At 39.7% G+C, this 14,425-nt stretch overlaps 1 protein-coding gene across 5 annotated transcripts in view; it reads right to left on the bottom strand.

Moving 5' to 3' along the window:
* Myo6 (myosin VI) overlaps positions 1–14,425 on the bottom strand; it is a 143,965-nt gene that overhangs the window by 22,477 nt on the left and 107,063 nt on the right. For all 5 annotated transcript variants that reach the window (XM_029482050.1, XM_029482049.1, XM_029482051.1 and 2 more), the window contains 7 exons: positions 12,866–12,959; positions 7,592–7,722; positions 7,423–7,500; positions 5,592–5,721; positions 2,477–2,567; positions 1,864–2,014; positions 85–293 (listed from right to left, as the gene is read on the bottom strand). In XM_029482050.1, the coding sequence (XP_029337910.1) occupies positions 85–293; positions 1,864–2,014; positions 2,477–2,567; positions 5,592–5,721; positions 7,423–7,500; positions 7,592–7,722; positions 12,866–12,959 (884 nt within the window). The remainder of the gene's footprint in view (positions 1–84; positions 294–1,863; positions 2,015–2,476; positions 2,568–5,591; positions 5,722–7,422; positions 7,501–7,591; positions 7,723–12,865; positions 12,960–14,425) is intronic.

The following is a 14,425-nucleotide window of genomic DNA, read 5'->3' as shown; positions in this document are numbered from 1 at the left end:
CTGGTTAAAGTAGAAAGAGAGTTTGAGGACATCCACCATCCTTCATCCTGCAGGCTTCTAGTGAAAACAAAGCAAATGCCTTACATCCGCCTCTCCTCTTCCTCCTTCCGCCGACGTTCCTCATCTTCTTCACGCCTCTTCCTTTCTTTCTCCATCTCCTCCTGGATGCGCCTCAGCCTCTCTGCCTCCTCCTCTTGCTGTTTCTTTTTCTGCAGTGCACTGAGGAGATCTTCCGAGCTTTTAACAAGTGCATCATACTCTTTCTGTATCTGCTCTCTCGTCATCATGGTGGACTTAAGAAGACAAATCACAAACATTATGCAGTTACCCCCTGTGCACTGTACGGACATGCTTAACTGTACACTGTAAAGCAGTTACAATGAGAAACTCAACAATTTGTGGGTTTTCATAGTTTAAAAAAAAAAAACACTGTAAGATATAGAGAAACAACTAGCAAAATTGACCAACAAAATCATATTCGTATCTTTTTTGAAACATATATTCATGCCTGGGGTAACCTTGAACTAGCTGTGGAGGTGAGGGACCTCACAAACATCAGGATTACAGGTATACACTACCTCACATAGTCTGCAAACGCTATCTCTACACATAAATATTAGATTCTGTGTTTATCAAACAAGCCATCAATATCTGTAGAACACTGTGGACAAAGCTGTACACACAGCTTTAAAAGACTTTTAAGGAATAACTATCTTGTTTAGCCAAAGTTCGCTTTCTTTCTTTATAGCACTCAATTAGTACCTAAGGAGCAGCTGGGAAATGACATCTAAGCTTCTCTGGGTGATTTTCCTGGGGTAATTTTGATTGACGGCAGTAACCTCACAAACTCATTTCACCCTTGATCTGTAAAGTCAGCTGAACCCACCTTGGCATGTTCATCCTTTTCTTGATTGCTTTTGTCTTCCTACCTCTAATATTTACCCCATCCACGGGAACTACAAAAGGCTAACTCCCATACACTGACTTCTGAATGCTACCTGAGAAAACCCCATGAAACCCTAACACTTAATTGAAGACACTGAAAAAGATGAACTATGATAACAAACAAGTACTACAGACAATTTCATGTGTTCAGTCACATTAATTATCAAGCAATTGAAAGTCGAAACCAAAATAGCCCCATGTTTTCTTTAAAAATGAACAAAATGAATTGCTTCTTTTAAAACAGCTAAGTAATTAACGGGGGTAATGTATTTACCACAAAGAATCAAGTAACATACCAGCGGGGACCCCATGAAATGCATGGTCACGACAGAGAGCTATACAAAGCATACACACACAAAGTGGAACCATGGAGGAAATACAGAGAATGCTAGCTGGGCGCTTATTGTGGCACTATCACGGAGTTTGGGGTGAGTCTTTCTGTTTTCAATGATGACACTTTTATAAGTTAGCAGTTCCATTTCTGGGGGATAAGGATGTGGCTCAGTAGAAGGGCAACCGCTGGGCACGCTGAGTGCACTGTGTGCAATCCCCTGCACCACCAGAAAGAAAAACAAATTTTACAGAATAAAAAATGGCTTCAGAAAGAAGAAAAAGCACCCCAAAAAACGAGCCTGCATTAACCTTCTCTGAATCATGATTGCAAAAGCTTGCCAACGTTCAATATTTTAGTTATTCTCTGGAGGGTAAGATTTTGCCTAACAACAGATTAGAAAATCACATTTTTATTTATCTTTTTACTATGATTTTTTCAAATATTCAAAAGATTAATGTGAGTAGCCACTTGGTAATGTTTTATATTTTGAATAAGGATATTTTCCTATACAATTTCAACACCAATAACAAAAAAAAAGGCAAATTATATAAAAAGTTCAAGTAAGCTGGATTAAAATTACCCACCTTAATTTTGGCCATTAGAGCATCAATAGAAATTTCAAGATTTTTGATCTGTCTGTTCACCTCCGGCTTTCCATCTTTCAGCGCACTTACGACTTCATTGAACTTATCAAGTCGTTTCTTGAGTGTGCCCACCTTAACCAGGCCGTCAATGCTGCAACGGTAGGGCTCCATCAGACATTTACCTCACAAGCTAATGTCCTCGCAAGGATGCTCATCAGTAGAAAGCAAACACTGTGCCTGAACAGGGCAGGCCACTTCTGACTTCAGTATCAGCTACTATTCTGTAGAGCTCTCTCATTAAGTATAAAAAGAATCAAATACACATATGAATAGCATTGATGACTGCCAATAAGATGGAGGCCAGCTACAATTACAACGAAAAATGGGATTCAACTTATAAAACTCAAATGATCCCACATCTCTTTGAAAGGTGTGGTGTCAATATCTAGTCAAGCTTCCAAAGCTTAAAAAGTAACCTGATAATACAAAGTCTAAATAAGATGGAAAATGCAATATATACAGTGAAATGATATATAAAACAGGATGATTTTATGACGTCACTGCCAGCCAACACTGTGACACTGTGCAGGTGTTTAGTCACTGTTCCTCTTACCGTGGTTTGTGCCTCCTTTTGCAAAGCCACATTCGGATGGTTTTCTGCATTTTAATGCATGCTTCAGCTCGATATTTTATTTTGTTTTTCACTATGTGTAAGGGTAAAATAAAATGACAGGAAAAAAATGGTTTAAACAGGACATTAACTAAAACCCCATTCATTTCCACAAAGCAATTCTCATAAGATCTTGATGAATATATTATTCCAGCCATCAAAATTGGGAAATCTACCATTTCTTCAATTTCTTAAAAGTAAAAAAATGATTGATGTGGCTAGCATTATATGTCAAATGTATTCTGCAATATGCAGCACTGCTGTTACCCAACTGTCCTGGGCCACATGTCTACTAAATGTTCCAGTGGCTCTCAATCTTCCAATGCTGTGACCTTTTATTACAGCTCCTCAGGTTGTGGTGACCTCAGACCATAAAATTATTTTTATTGTTACCTGGTAACTTTAATTTTGCTAGTTGTGAACTGCGATGTAAATCTCTTGTGTTTTCTGATGGTCTTGGGTGACCCCTGTGAAAGGGTCACTCCACCCCTAGGTGGCGAACCATTGTGTTAAATGCTATGTCTTTTTTTAAAAAATTAGCCTGCCAAATGATTTTATGAAACACAGTTTGCTTCCTTCTATAAATTCACGGTGAACATTCTGGGTGCAGTGTCTAAGAGACCTACAGTAAAGGAATTTTTCAACTGCAAGTGGCCTAGAATTTCCTAGTACGATTGGACCTTAGTTGCTGTTTTGTTGTTTTGGGTTTTTTTTTTTTTTTTTTTAGAACTTCTCAATTAACATTAAACAGAGATCCTGTTTGATAAGTGAGCGTGGTTTGTTGTTAAAACACAGTCCACAAGTGGGAGGTGTGGCAGAAATAGAATGCTAACATACACTTTCCTCTAAAATGCACTACATATATATATAAAGTTGAAAGCACCAATCCCATGAAAAACTTTAGAGAACTTTTGGGGCCACTTCTAGAAACTTGGCAGGAATTTGACATTGGGCCAGGTCACAGAAGTAAGCTCAGGCAGGAATCTGACTTTGGGCTAGAACAAAGAAATAGGCTCAGGCAGAAATGTGACTTTGGGCTAGGACGAGGAAGTAGACTCAAGATGAACACAGCTGAAGAATGAGTTCTTTGTATCTTGATGGGTCTTGTTAAGATCCTGAATACAGAAATCATGGGACCTTCCAGCTATACTTTGTTTGCTCCTTACCTACCCTGCCTATGCTTTGTTTATTCCTTAACTACTTTGTTTATGACTTAGGACTGACCATATTCTTTGTATGTACCTAGAGCAGACTGAAAAAATAAATAGATAAACCCACTTCAGCCTAAGAACAGGCTGGGGTCATGCTACAGTGTTGTCTAATTGTCTTGTTCTTCGTAATCTTTGCTCCCTTTCTGGAGAACCTGTTGACTGACTGAGCTGGCTTGGTTAAAAAAATAAAAACCATATTTTACTTGGAAAATGATGGATAATGCAGCTCTCTTGTATTTTTTCTTTATTAGAGTATTTTTATAAATATGTACTATTGTCTAATAAAAGATATTAATAATAATGTGCCTAGTTCCTTTGTTCCTTTACTCTTCTGTTAGTAAAGATTCATCTTCTGAATCCTCCCTAATGCACAAAAGTATTTCAGGTAGTCTGGATGAGGGGCACGGTGACTGAGTCCCACATAGCTCCCAACCACTAAACTTGCACCACTGACCTTCAAGAAATCCAAAATAGCCAGGTGTGGTGGCGCACGCCGTTAATCCCAGCACTCAGGAGGCAGAGGCAGGCGAATTTCTGAGTTCAAGGCCAGCCTGGTCTACAAAAGTGAGTTCCAGGACAGCCAAGGCTATACAGAGAAACTCTGTCTCGAAAAAAAACCAAAAAAAAAAAAAAAAGAAAAAGAAATCCAAAATATTTCGCACTCACTCATGTTTTAGACCAGATATAAGCAGCTGTCACAATCTGTCAGAAATATACTCAAACTCAGCTCACTCCAGTGTGCTGAAGAGCAGAGGAGCAGGAAAGGCTGCAAATATAAACTGAAATCCCAGTACGGTCCAGAAAGACAGTCTGAGAGTTCAAACTCTGCCAGCTTTTGAAGGAAAACTAGGAAATCCTTTTGGTTTAGAAAAGGTAAGAGGGTGGAAAGCTGGCTAACATTTTCAGGAGCTAATAAAGTTTTAATGTAAGTGACGAAAGAGGCCTCACTAAGGTACTGCCAACGAGTATAAAGGATTTTACAATCAGAAGGTGAGACCCACATCATTTCATAACTATTGAGGCTTGAAAAGAGAGACAACATCCCGCTTAGCATCTGGAAGGCCCAGAGTTCAATACATAGCACTTCAAATAAAATAGATTGGGGGTAAGAGGGGTCAGAGACAGAGATAGAACAGATCATCTGCTGAGCATGGCTAAGGTAGATACCATTTAGGCAGAGAGAGAATAGTTTCATTTAAAATCTGAGAAAATAGGGCGGTGCAGGGCATCAAGGAAAGAACGGGAGGGAAAGGGAGAGAATAAATTCTGTTTGCTTAGGGCATGGTAAAACTAACAGCCCTAGAACATAGCTCAGACAGTAAATGTCATCAGATCTTCAAAATCTAAAAATAAGCCTACAAATATTACGTTAGGTATTAGGGACCATTCCATCAGACACAGCAGGAACCAAAGCTACCCATTAGCATCTATGAGACAGTCCCATGACATCCCTCAAACTATCTCACTTCCAAAATAACGAATCTTGGTGTGAAATAAAGCAGTTTGGTGAGTTGTTGTTGTTGTTGTTGTTGTCGTTGTCGTTGTTGTTGTTGGTGTTGTTGTCACAGAGACAAAGTCTTGATTTAAGGAAGGCCTTGAACTTGTTCTTTATTTTTCATTTATGTGTATGGATGTTTTGCCTGCCTGAGCACCTGATACATGCAATGCCTGCAGAAGCCAGAAGAAGTCACTGAATTCCCTAGGACTGAGTTACACATGGCTGTGGGTGATGGGAATCAAACCTAGGTCCTCTGAAAGAGTAACCACTGAGCCATCTCTCCAACCCCAAGACCTTGAACTCTTGATTCTTCTACCCCAGCCTCCCAAGCACTGGAATAAATACTTACGTTTGATGACTGACAGCGAACACCACTGAACTTTCTTCCAGCGACTACAGACTAGCCACAGGTTGACTCTTTTCACCAACTCTGCTAAGTGATCAGGGTCAGACTTCATAATCTGATCAAATTCTGCAAACTAGGAGTAAGATAACTTCATCTCAGCATTAAAGGGAAAATGTGTTCAAGTCCAGAGAAAATAACTACATGGATTTCACATCCCAAACATAACTTTCTGAGAATGATTAAAAGCTAATTCCAGGGATATCTTAGCAGGGTATACAAAAAACTTAAACACATTTGACTACATGTCATGGTCCTTTCCTTCCGGCTTCCCCTCATCAATATTTTGGAAGATAGGAAGGAATACTTATTTACTCCAAAGTAGCAGCAAAAATAGGTATTAAAAAAAAAAAACCTCTTAAATGACTAATTACAGGAAATTGGCAGAAATATTTGAGGGAAAATGTTAAATGGAGCCAACATGTCTGAACCAGTTCATCCACTTTCTCAAATGTCCATGCTCAACAAGTTAAGGTCATTTAAAGCAGGAGAGCCACTAAAAGTACTGTCTCTCCCAACACTCACTTTAGACAAAAACAGGAAATTACTACTAAGAGATAGACCACGCAAATGCAATACTTCTTCTATTTACCATCAAATTCCAGAATTATTTCCATTCTTCACCAAATATCACACTGCAGTGTTAAACGTGCCATATGCCAATCAACAAAACAAGTTTTCAACCATAAAAATCTTAAAGATAGTATAACAAGACTATGCATCTCTGAATCTGCTTGCTTTAAGCTTTCAACAACTCTTTTGCATCTTTCAAGAGGTGAATAACCCAAGTTCTTTCTTTATCCAGCTATTAATTAGTTACTATAGCTCTGAAACAAGAGATATGTTAAATTTATGATAAATAACACAAAGTAATGTGAAGCCAGCTATGAGCACCTATGTTTCCTTTTTCTCTTCATTTTCCACAGGAAATGGTGTAGGCTCTGTGATAGACACCACAGACTAGTAATGCAATTGTGTATTTTCATCTTGTGCTCAAAAAATATGAAATTAGGTTTATTATAATTACCTTATTCTTGAGACACTAGAGATAGTTGACTAGTGCAACTAGTAAGCTGCAATAACAATTATATTTACAGTTATAAGGATGTAATCATTATGTCAGTGTTTCAAATGTTAGGAACATGGGATTGGTATTACTAACACTTGTGAACAGACTTAAGTGTTTGTGTACACAATACAGTTAGCTATGAAATTTTCTATAGTCAGTGGCTAGCACAACTGCAGTATTATGTTAGCCTAAAAAACAACCTAATGCATGTAGTGTTTATACATTCCTACATGGTAAAATCTGGCAACAGGCAGTAAAAAACTCCAATCAAGTTTCATATGCTTTATATTACCACACTCGAGTGAAACTTTTCCACACTGAAAACTCCAACATATTATGACAACTCACCAAACTAGCTTATAGGCCTGGTATTTAGGAGTCTGAGCCAATTTAGATACAGAATTCTGTGACCACTTGGGTTACATGCTGAGCTGTCTAACTGTCCCATTATTAAAATATTCTAGAAAAAAATTTCAACTTACTTAAAATTTTAGAAAATTTTGGTTAGTCCTTATTTAAGAAAAAATTAAACAATCCTCTGATTCCAATACTGATTAAAACTGTAATTTAAACTAGAATATGAAACAGCCCCAAACAGGAAACCTGTGTGAGTAGAAACATAATCTCATACTGTTTCACATAATGTTGTAAAAATATAAATTGCTAATAATTAAGAAAATAAATACGAAGTCTGTCATATATATTTACCTTGCCAGGTCTGAAAAATACTTTTGTCAGCCCAAACTTGTAGTCAACTTCATTTAATCCCAAAGCTTTAAAAAGAGCCTGAAAAACAAGTTTCAAAAGTTGAGTTTCGACTACAAATTAATAGAAAAGATTTGTTGTTAAGAAATTTCTACTGAAGCAGCACTTATACCTTACAAAATAACCTCGGATCCAATCTTGCAAGTTTTTCTGGCATGTACTTCTTGTACATGTTATAGAGTTCATGGAACGAGGCTCTTGAAGGGAAACCCCCTTGCATTAGGTCCAACACAGACACCATACCTACAGGCATGAGCACAAATAATTTCCAGTCACAGTACGGAAGTCCAGGGTGACATGTGAGAAACCCATCAATTTTACAAGTGAAAATTTATGAAAAGACAGCTTATAGAGATGGAGTATCAGCAGTGAGGAAACACAGGAAATCACACCTCCAGCCAGTGCTTATTTAAGTCCCAGCTTATTTATCATGTAAAGAAGTCACAAGGAAACCCCATGTGAAATCCACACAGCTGACCATTTCCCAGAGGCAGCCCATCCAGAAGGCTCCAGTATGACTTGTATCTTTCTAAATTTCATAAAAGTACATAAAGCAAAGTCCTGCATTTGACCACCTTAAGTCCTAAAGTTAATTTTGGAATAAAATTTCTAAAAAAGTCTCCATTTCTACATTTTTCCAAGAACTAATATGAAGCAAAAGAAAATTTATTATTTAAATATTATGTGTAATATACACATACATGCACACACACACACATATACACACACCACATATATACACATGACACACACACAGATATACATATACCACACATACCACATACACACATATACATACACCACATACACATACCACACATACACACATGTGCACACAACACACATGCGCAAACACACATGCGCATACACACACACACACACACACTTTTACTGGGTTGGGACTACTGCTACCAAGTAGCACACTAGCCTTGCATGCCCAAGGACCTAGGTTCTAGCCCCAGCTTCAAAATAAGACCTCTTCTACTAAGGTCTCAGAAAAAAAAAGACTTATCTCTGGTTGAGAATCTGAGTCTACAGGATAAATATGAACTATTAATTTAACTCTAATAAATGGTCAGTCTGAGCCTCAAGTCAACATGAACTTTTCTGGTCAGCATTAACAGGCAGGCAACACAAGTTACAAAAGATGAATGCCTGCCTCTCTCATCCTCCCTCACTTTGTCCTGATACTTTCCAGATAGTAATTTTAATAGAAGGTATCTGTCCTGGTTAGTCAACTTGACACAAACTGAAGTCATCTGGCAAGGGAGAGCACCATGCCTCTATTGGCCTGTAGGGAAATCTATGGGGCATTTTCTTGATTATTGATTGATATGGGAGGGTCCAGCCCATAGTGTGTGGCGCTGCCATTGGATACGCGGTTTTGGAGTCCTGGGTTGTGTGAGGCTTGTTTGCAAGCCAGTAAACAGTGTGTTCCTCCATGGTCTATGCTTCAATTCCTGTCTCCGAGTTTCCACCTTGAGTTCCAGCCCTGACTTCTCTCAGTTCAGTGACGGAGTTGTAAGGTGAAGGAAACACTTTCCTTCTTCCAATTGCTTTTGGTCTGGGTCTTAACCATAGCAAACTAGACTGGTATCTTAAAATGATTGTCTTTAATGCAGAAAAAAAAAAGTCTAAATGGAAAGGCCAAACTAGAATCTGCATCTTAAATATCACAGAGAGAAAAGGCCCAACAGCTTCCACACTCAGACTTGGTGTTGACACACAGGAGCACACAAGTCAACTGGCACTGAGGGAAATATTCAACAAAATACTATGTTGGGAGCCAGGGTGTGACCCAGTGGGAGGGCACACTTCTCATGCTCAGGGGATACTGGTTTCAATTTCTAACACTGCAAAAACAAAGTCTAAGTAAAACCTGCTATGATGGGCATCACAGGTACGTTACCATAGTAACTACATTACCATGAGAGTTTATGTAGCTATAAGAGCAACTGCTTTTTAATTATAAAGAGGTGGTTATTAAATCAATATTAAAGAAATTAAAAGTGTTCAAAATATGAAATATGAAAATATGAGTAGCATATGTGGAAAACAAAAACAATAACAATATATCCTTACTCTATTCCTTATGCCAAAATGAATTCCAGTTAGTCAAATTAAAATTTATAAAAGAGAATATAATTTTTAATACATGAATTCTTAATTTTAAAACAATCTTAGGAAACCAATGCTCTATACAGACTGAATACTAGTCTATTTGACTGAACAAAAGAATGAATCTCAGTGGGCTCTGTGAGGGGTATGGACACCAAGGCAGCACTTCTAGATGGCAACTTGAAAAGACTCACCTTTCGTATCATCTCTACTTTTATGAATCTAAATTAAAGTTTTCTCACTTATGGACAAAGACATATGCCAGATATCCACTAAGTCACTGCTTACAACAGAAAAAAACAATAACAGAAGTAACTTAAAAGCCTATTCATTAAATTGTATTACACCCATAAAATAGAATGTAATACATTGATTAGGGAGCTGAAATTTAATCTATCCGGCATAAAAATATATCTATCCCATAATGTATGCTGATTAAAGAAACACACAGAGACCATCGCTGTTTTCTTTGCAGTACCAAGGACTGAACCCAGGGCCTTGCACGTGCTTAAACAAGTATTCTACCACTGGACTAAGCTACAGCCCTAGCCCATGGTTACATAGTTCAGGCTGGCTTTGAACTCATGAATGACCAGAAAAAGATTTAGTTCTCAGGTCTGCTCATAGGGGAAAAAAGGTAAGGTTTGGTTGGCACTGTCACAATTTTTGACAATGAAATGGTGTCACCTGTTAAGCTACAACTTAGCTGACCGTGCTAACATACACTCTTCATGAAGCAGGACTCCTGTAACACACCAGTAAGCCCATGCTCTGCCAATCTAAACACACACAACTGCAGCTGCACACGCTTGGCAAATAAACACTAGATGCTCATTGCGGAGATCAGCATATTACAGTAAAAAAATCCTAAAAGGGAAAGGCCGCACTCAAAGTAACAAAACTCATCTTAAAGACAGCATACGATGCAACTACTGTGTCTTTCAGACTATATCTCTGTTATTAAGTAACACCTGACTAAGAACATGCTAGCAATTGAACCCCTCTGTAATGTATATGCAAAGGATTTTCAAATAAATGTAGCTAACTGTGCAAAAAGATTCCCTCATTATTCTATGCAGAAATACCTCGAGCATGCATTATGTGACTTTGCAGTACTTGTTTTAAATCAATCAAATATAAATTTTTGTATCTGATAGACTATACATTCTTTTCAATCATGAATTAATCTAATACACACTAAAAAAAAAACAAAAAAACAAAAAAAAAAAAAAACAGGATTTTGAGGGAACCAAAAGGCAGTTGCTTGAGGGAAACTTTAAATAGTTATAGTAGCAGGCATGTCTTTAGCACAGTAGGCAGCACATTCGTGTCATATTTTATATAAGTATACATAAAATCTATAGCTGTCGCTGTGAAATCAAAGTGCCACACCTCAGTGCCATGGACAGAACCCGAGCCAGAGCCAGGAGCAAGGCTGGCTTCCCTAGGAAGCTGTTCCTAGCTGGCATAGGAAAGATGAAGGAAAGATGTCCCAGCAAGAAGCAGAGTGAACATAGACCCTGCAGTGGGAGGGGAGGTGGAGCAATGAGTGCACGGCTGTGTGGCTGTAGCACAGACAGAAGTGTGCAAAGACTAGGAACACAGGGGCCAGAGGGAGAGATAGCGCCAGGATGCCACTCTTCTCTCTGAAGCTCAGGAGGGGCCATCAGAGGCTGTATGCAGTACAAAGACATGGTCAGAGCTGAACTGTGAAGAGATAATGCTACACATGTCTGCATTGTACTGAGCAGGGGCCAGGAGGGCACAAGGGTGACTGCAGCAGGACAGCCAGTGAGAGAAGGCTCAGCTTGGGCTGGGAAGCAACACTACTCACGGAGTGGGAGGTCACAGGGCTCGGGAAAGAGACAGAATATGAGCCTCACTATCCAACACAGCAATCATAGGTCCTTGGCTGCACTAGGCACACACAGCTGTTTCATATTTTAGTGTTAAATAAAATTTAAAATCACCCCTACCGAAGTCCCACCAGCCACATTTCAAATGCTTAAGAAAGAGCTCATAGCGTCAATCTCCTGGTTACCATACTGGGTAACTCGAAGGGTTACAGAAGTAACAGGAGGGCAAAAGCAAAGTGGCAAACAGAAAAGGAAGTAGAGAGAACAGTGGAAGACAGGAGGATCTGGAAGTCGCTGTGAGTGACAGCTGAGAGTCTAGTGTGTCTCAGTGCAAAGAAAGGTGCTCCATCCCGTGGCCCAGTTCTTAATCAGCACTGCTGACTCATGAGAGGCAGGAAGGTGCTATACCAGGGACTGGCCCGAAGGGGATGCAGGCAGGATGAAGCACCGGGCAGCATCCTGGTGGAACTCCAAGGCTTTGGTAAGAGAAGAGGCCATCTGCTGGCAGAAGCTCTAAAGAGAGCAAGGGAGCCTGGGGGAGGGGTCTGACTGGCTCTGCAGAGAAACAGCACTGCTGAGCAGCGAAACCTGGCAGAAGAGATTTGAGAGCCTTGAGAGGTCAGTGGCCATGAATTTAAACAGTGCCAACCTGGCTGACCTACCAGCCCTGTACAGATGGGGAGAAAGCGCCGGATTACGCTCTTAACAGCTGAAGTTCAGCGAGAAGAGTTAGAAGAAGATTCAGATGTCAGGATCTGAAGCTTGCCCCATCTGGGAAGGACTCTTTAATACAAAATCAAGTACAGCGCTCTGAAAAGAGTTCAGTTAAAGAGACCTCAGTCTCACTGTAAATTGACCTCTGAGAGGACCAGAATTGGGTGTCAGAGAATGAGCATCAGGGTTTGAAAGGCAGCAGGGCCCGAGCTGGACCAAACCAAGAGGGCAGAAAGAGCGAGGCATTAGCTATAGCTGCATTGAGTGTCAATGCCTGGGGTTCTGTGACTGATCGAAGCCGGGCTGGGGATGGATGGGTCAGGTTAACTAAATTCATGAAAGAGCCCCAGGGATTCATCCTGCTTTCATTCTCCCCCCAATAAATAGTGGACAGAAATCAGGGACACTACCCCCAGCCTAGCCCAGATGTGTGGGAAATGAGGACTATTGCAGACTGCAGCTGCCAGAAGCAGCCTGTGTAGGGAGATTCAGATTCACCAGGAACATGTTCGTAGCTGAGTGTCCTTCCATGATGTTACTTGACAGAGACTAGAAGTCAGTGTTTCTCAGGTCACCTGGCCCCTGTGCTTTATTCAACACTAAGGGAAACATAAGAATCTTGTTGAACTTGAAGATGAGGAAGGTACTGGTGAGTTTGTCTAAACACGTTGTGACAGACTGTGAAAATATGCAGATACCTGAACACTGAAGTTGAGACAGAATCTGGGCGCCTTCAAAGTGATGACTTGTCATCTTTAAGTTGGGTTTGATGCAGCGGATGAAGCTGGCTCCCTGGAAGAATAGGAAATACTTTTTAAGATGGTACATATAGCATCTTTATGTTTCTATGTCTAGGAATACCACCAACTTTCACAGCACACTAATGTTAAATGACACAAATAAAGGAGCTTAAATATTTTATTGTCATACTTCTATAATTTGACCCTTGAAATTAATGTCTGTATTATGAATAGATATCAGCATGATGACATTTTAGTATTGAATGTCAGAAATCATAGAAAAAAAAGTCTTCCCCTGCAAATTATTTCATCACATTTAAACAGAGCACTCTGCATGTTTAGCCCTATCTTCTCACAGAGGCTTTGGATTTTTGTTTCCCAGGGCCAGGCCTTGCACACTCAGGAAAACATTCTACCACTGAGCTCAATCCCCAGTCTCTACAGAAGCTGGGAAGGGAAATAAAAAATAACACTATTTAAAATTTAGGCCAAAATGTAAGCAAACAACACACTCACACATAAATCAGTATTTTCATTCGACTTTAAAAATAAACAGGTCCCAAACTGCTTCACTATGCATTTTTTAAAGTTTTGCTTGTTTAGCAATATTTTTTTTAAAACTTAAAGGCTTCCCTGTAGTGATCATATTTTGCTGAATAAAGCAGAAAGAATACTGTTTGCACCACAATGAAACGGCTGGAGATAATGTAGCAGACATCCGAACAGCTGCTTTTCCTCAGAGTAGCCACCTTACAACACTGAATACGTATTTCAGTAATGATGCTCACCACAGACACTTGGATAACATGTTTCTATAAATCACAAACCACCTCATCGTTTTAGATCAGCGCATTCGTGGGGAAATTAAATAAAACAGTCTCCTCATCAGACCTGATGTTTACAGATGCCTGGCTCCTGAGGAAGGGGGCCGGGTGAATGTGATCAAATACATTGTATACATGTATGAAATTCTCAAAGAAAACAATACTATTTTTTTTACAAGATGCTCTTAAGATCAAAATATTTTAGAGACTCAGAACATTCATGATTTTTCTGGAAGGCTCCAAAGGATGACTTCATCAGTAAGCAAAACAGGATCAGCACGGGCTACTGAAGACAGCTGATGCTTCCAAAGGAAGAGGGTCAAGCTGACCTCTGTGGTTTGTGTAAAAAAAATAATAAGCCTTCCTTGGTATTACAATTTTTCTATAACTCACATATTCCTCGTGGTTTTCATTTTGCCTTTTAAACGCAGGCTCTCACTATGCAAGGCCAGGCTGGCCCCAAACTTATGATCCTCCTACTTCACACTGCCAACTGCTGGGGTTGCCAGGTCTGTGCCGCCTGACTCCGGGATCAGGGTTTCTCTCTACATGGGTTTGTTTTCCAGTCAAAACTAAATGCTGACACCATTGCATACACTAGCAAGATTTTTCTGAAAGGACCCAGATATAGCTGTCTCTTGTGAGACAATGCCGGGGCCTAGCAAACACAGAAGTGGATGCTCACAGTCAGCTA

Source organism: Mus caroli, chromosome 9, assembly GCF_900094665.2.
Source record: "Mus caroli chromosome 9, CAROLI_EIJ_v1.1, whole genome shotgun sequence".
Classification (NCBI taxonomy): Eukaryota; Metazoa; Chordata; class Mammalia; order Rodentia; family Muridae; genus Mus; species Mus caroli.
Note: the sequence above shows the minus strand (reverse complement) of the source record. Positions and strands in the feature narration are given on the sequence as shown.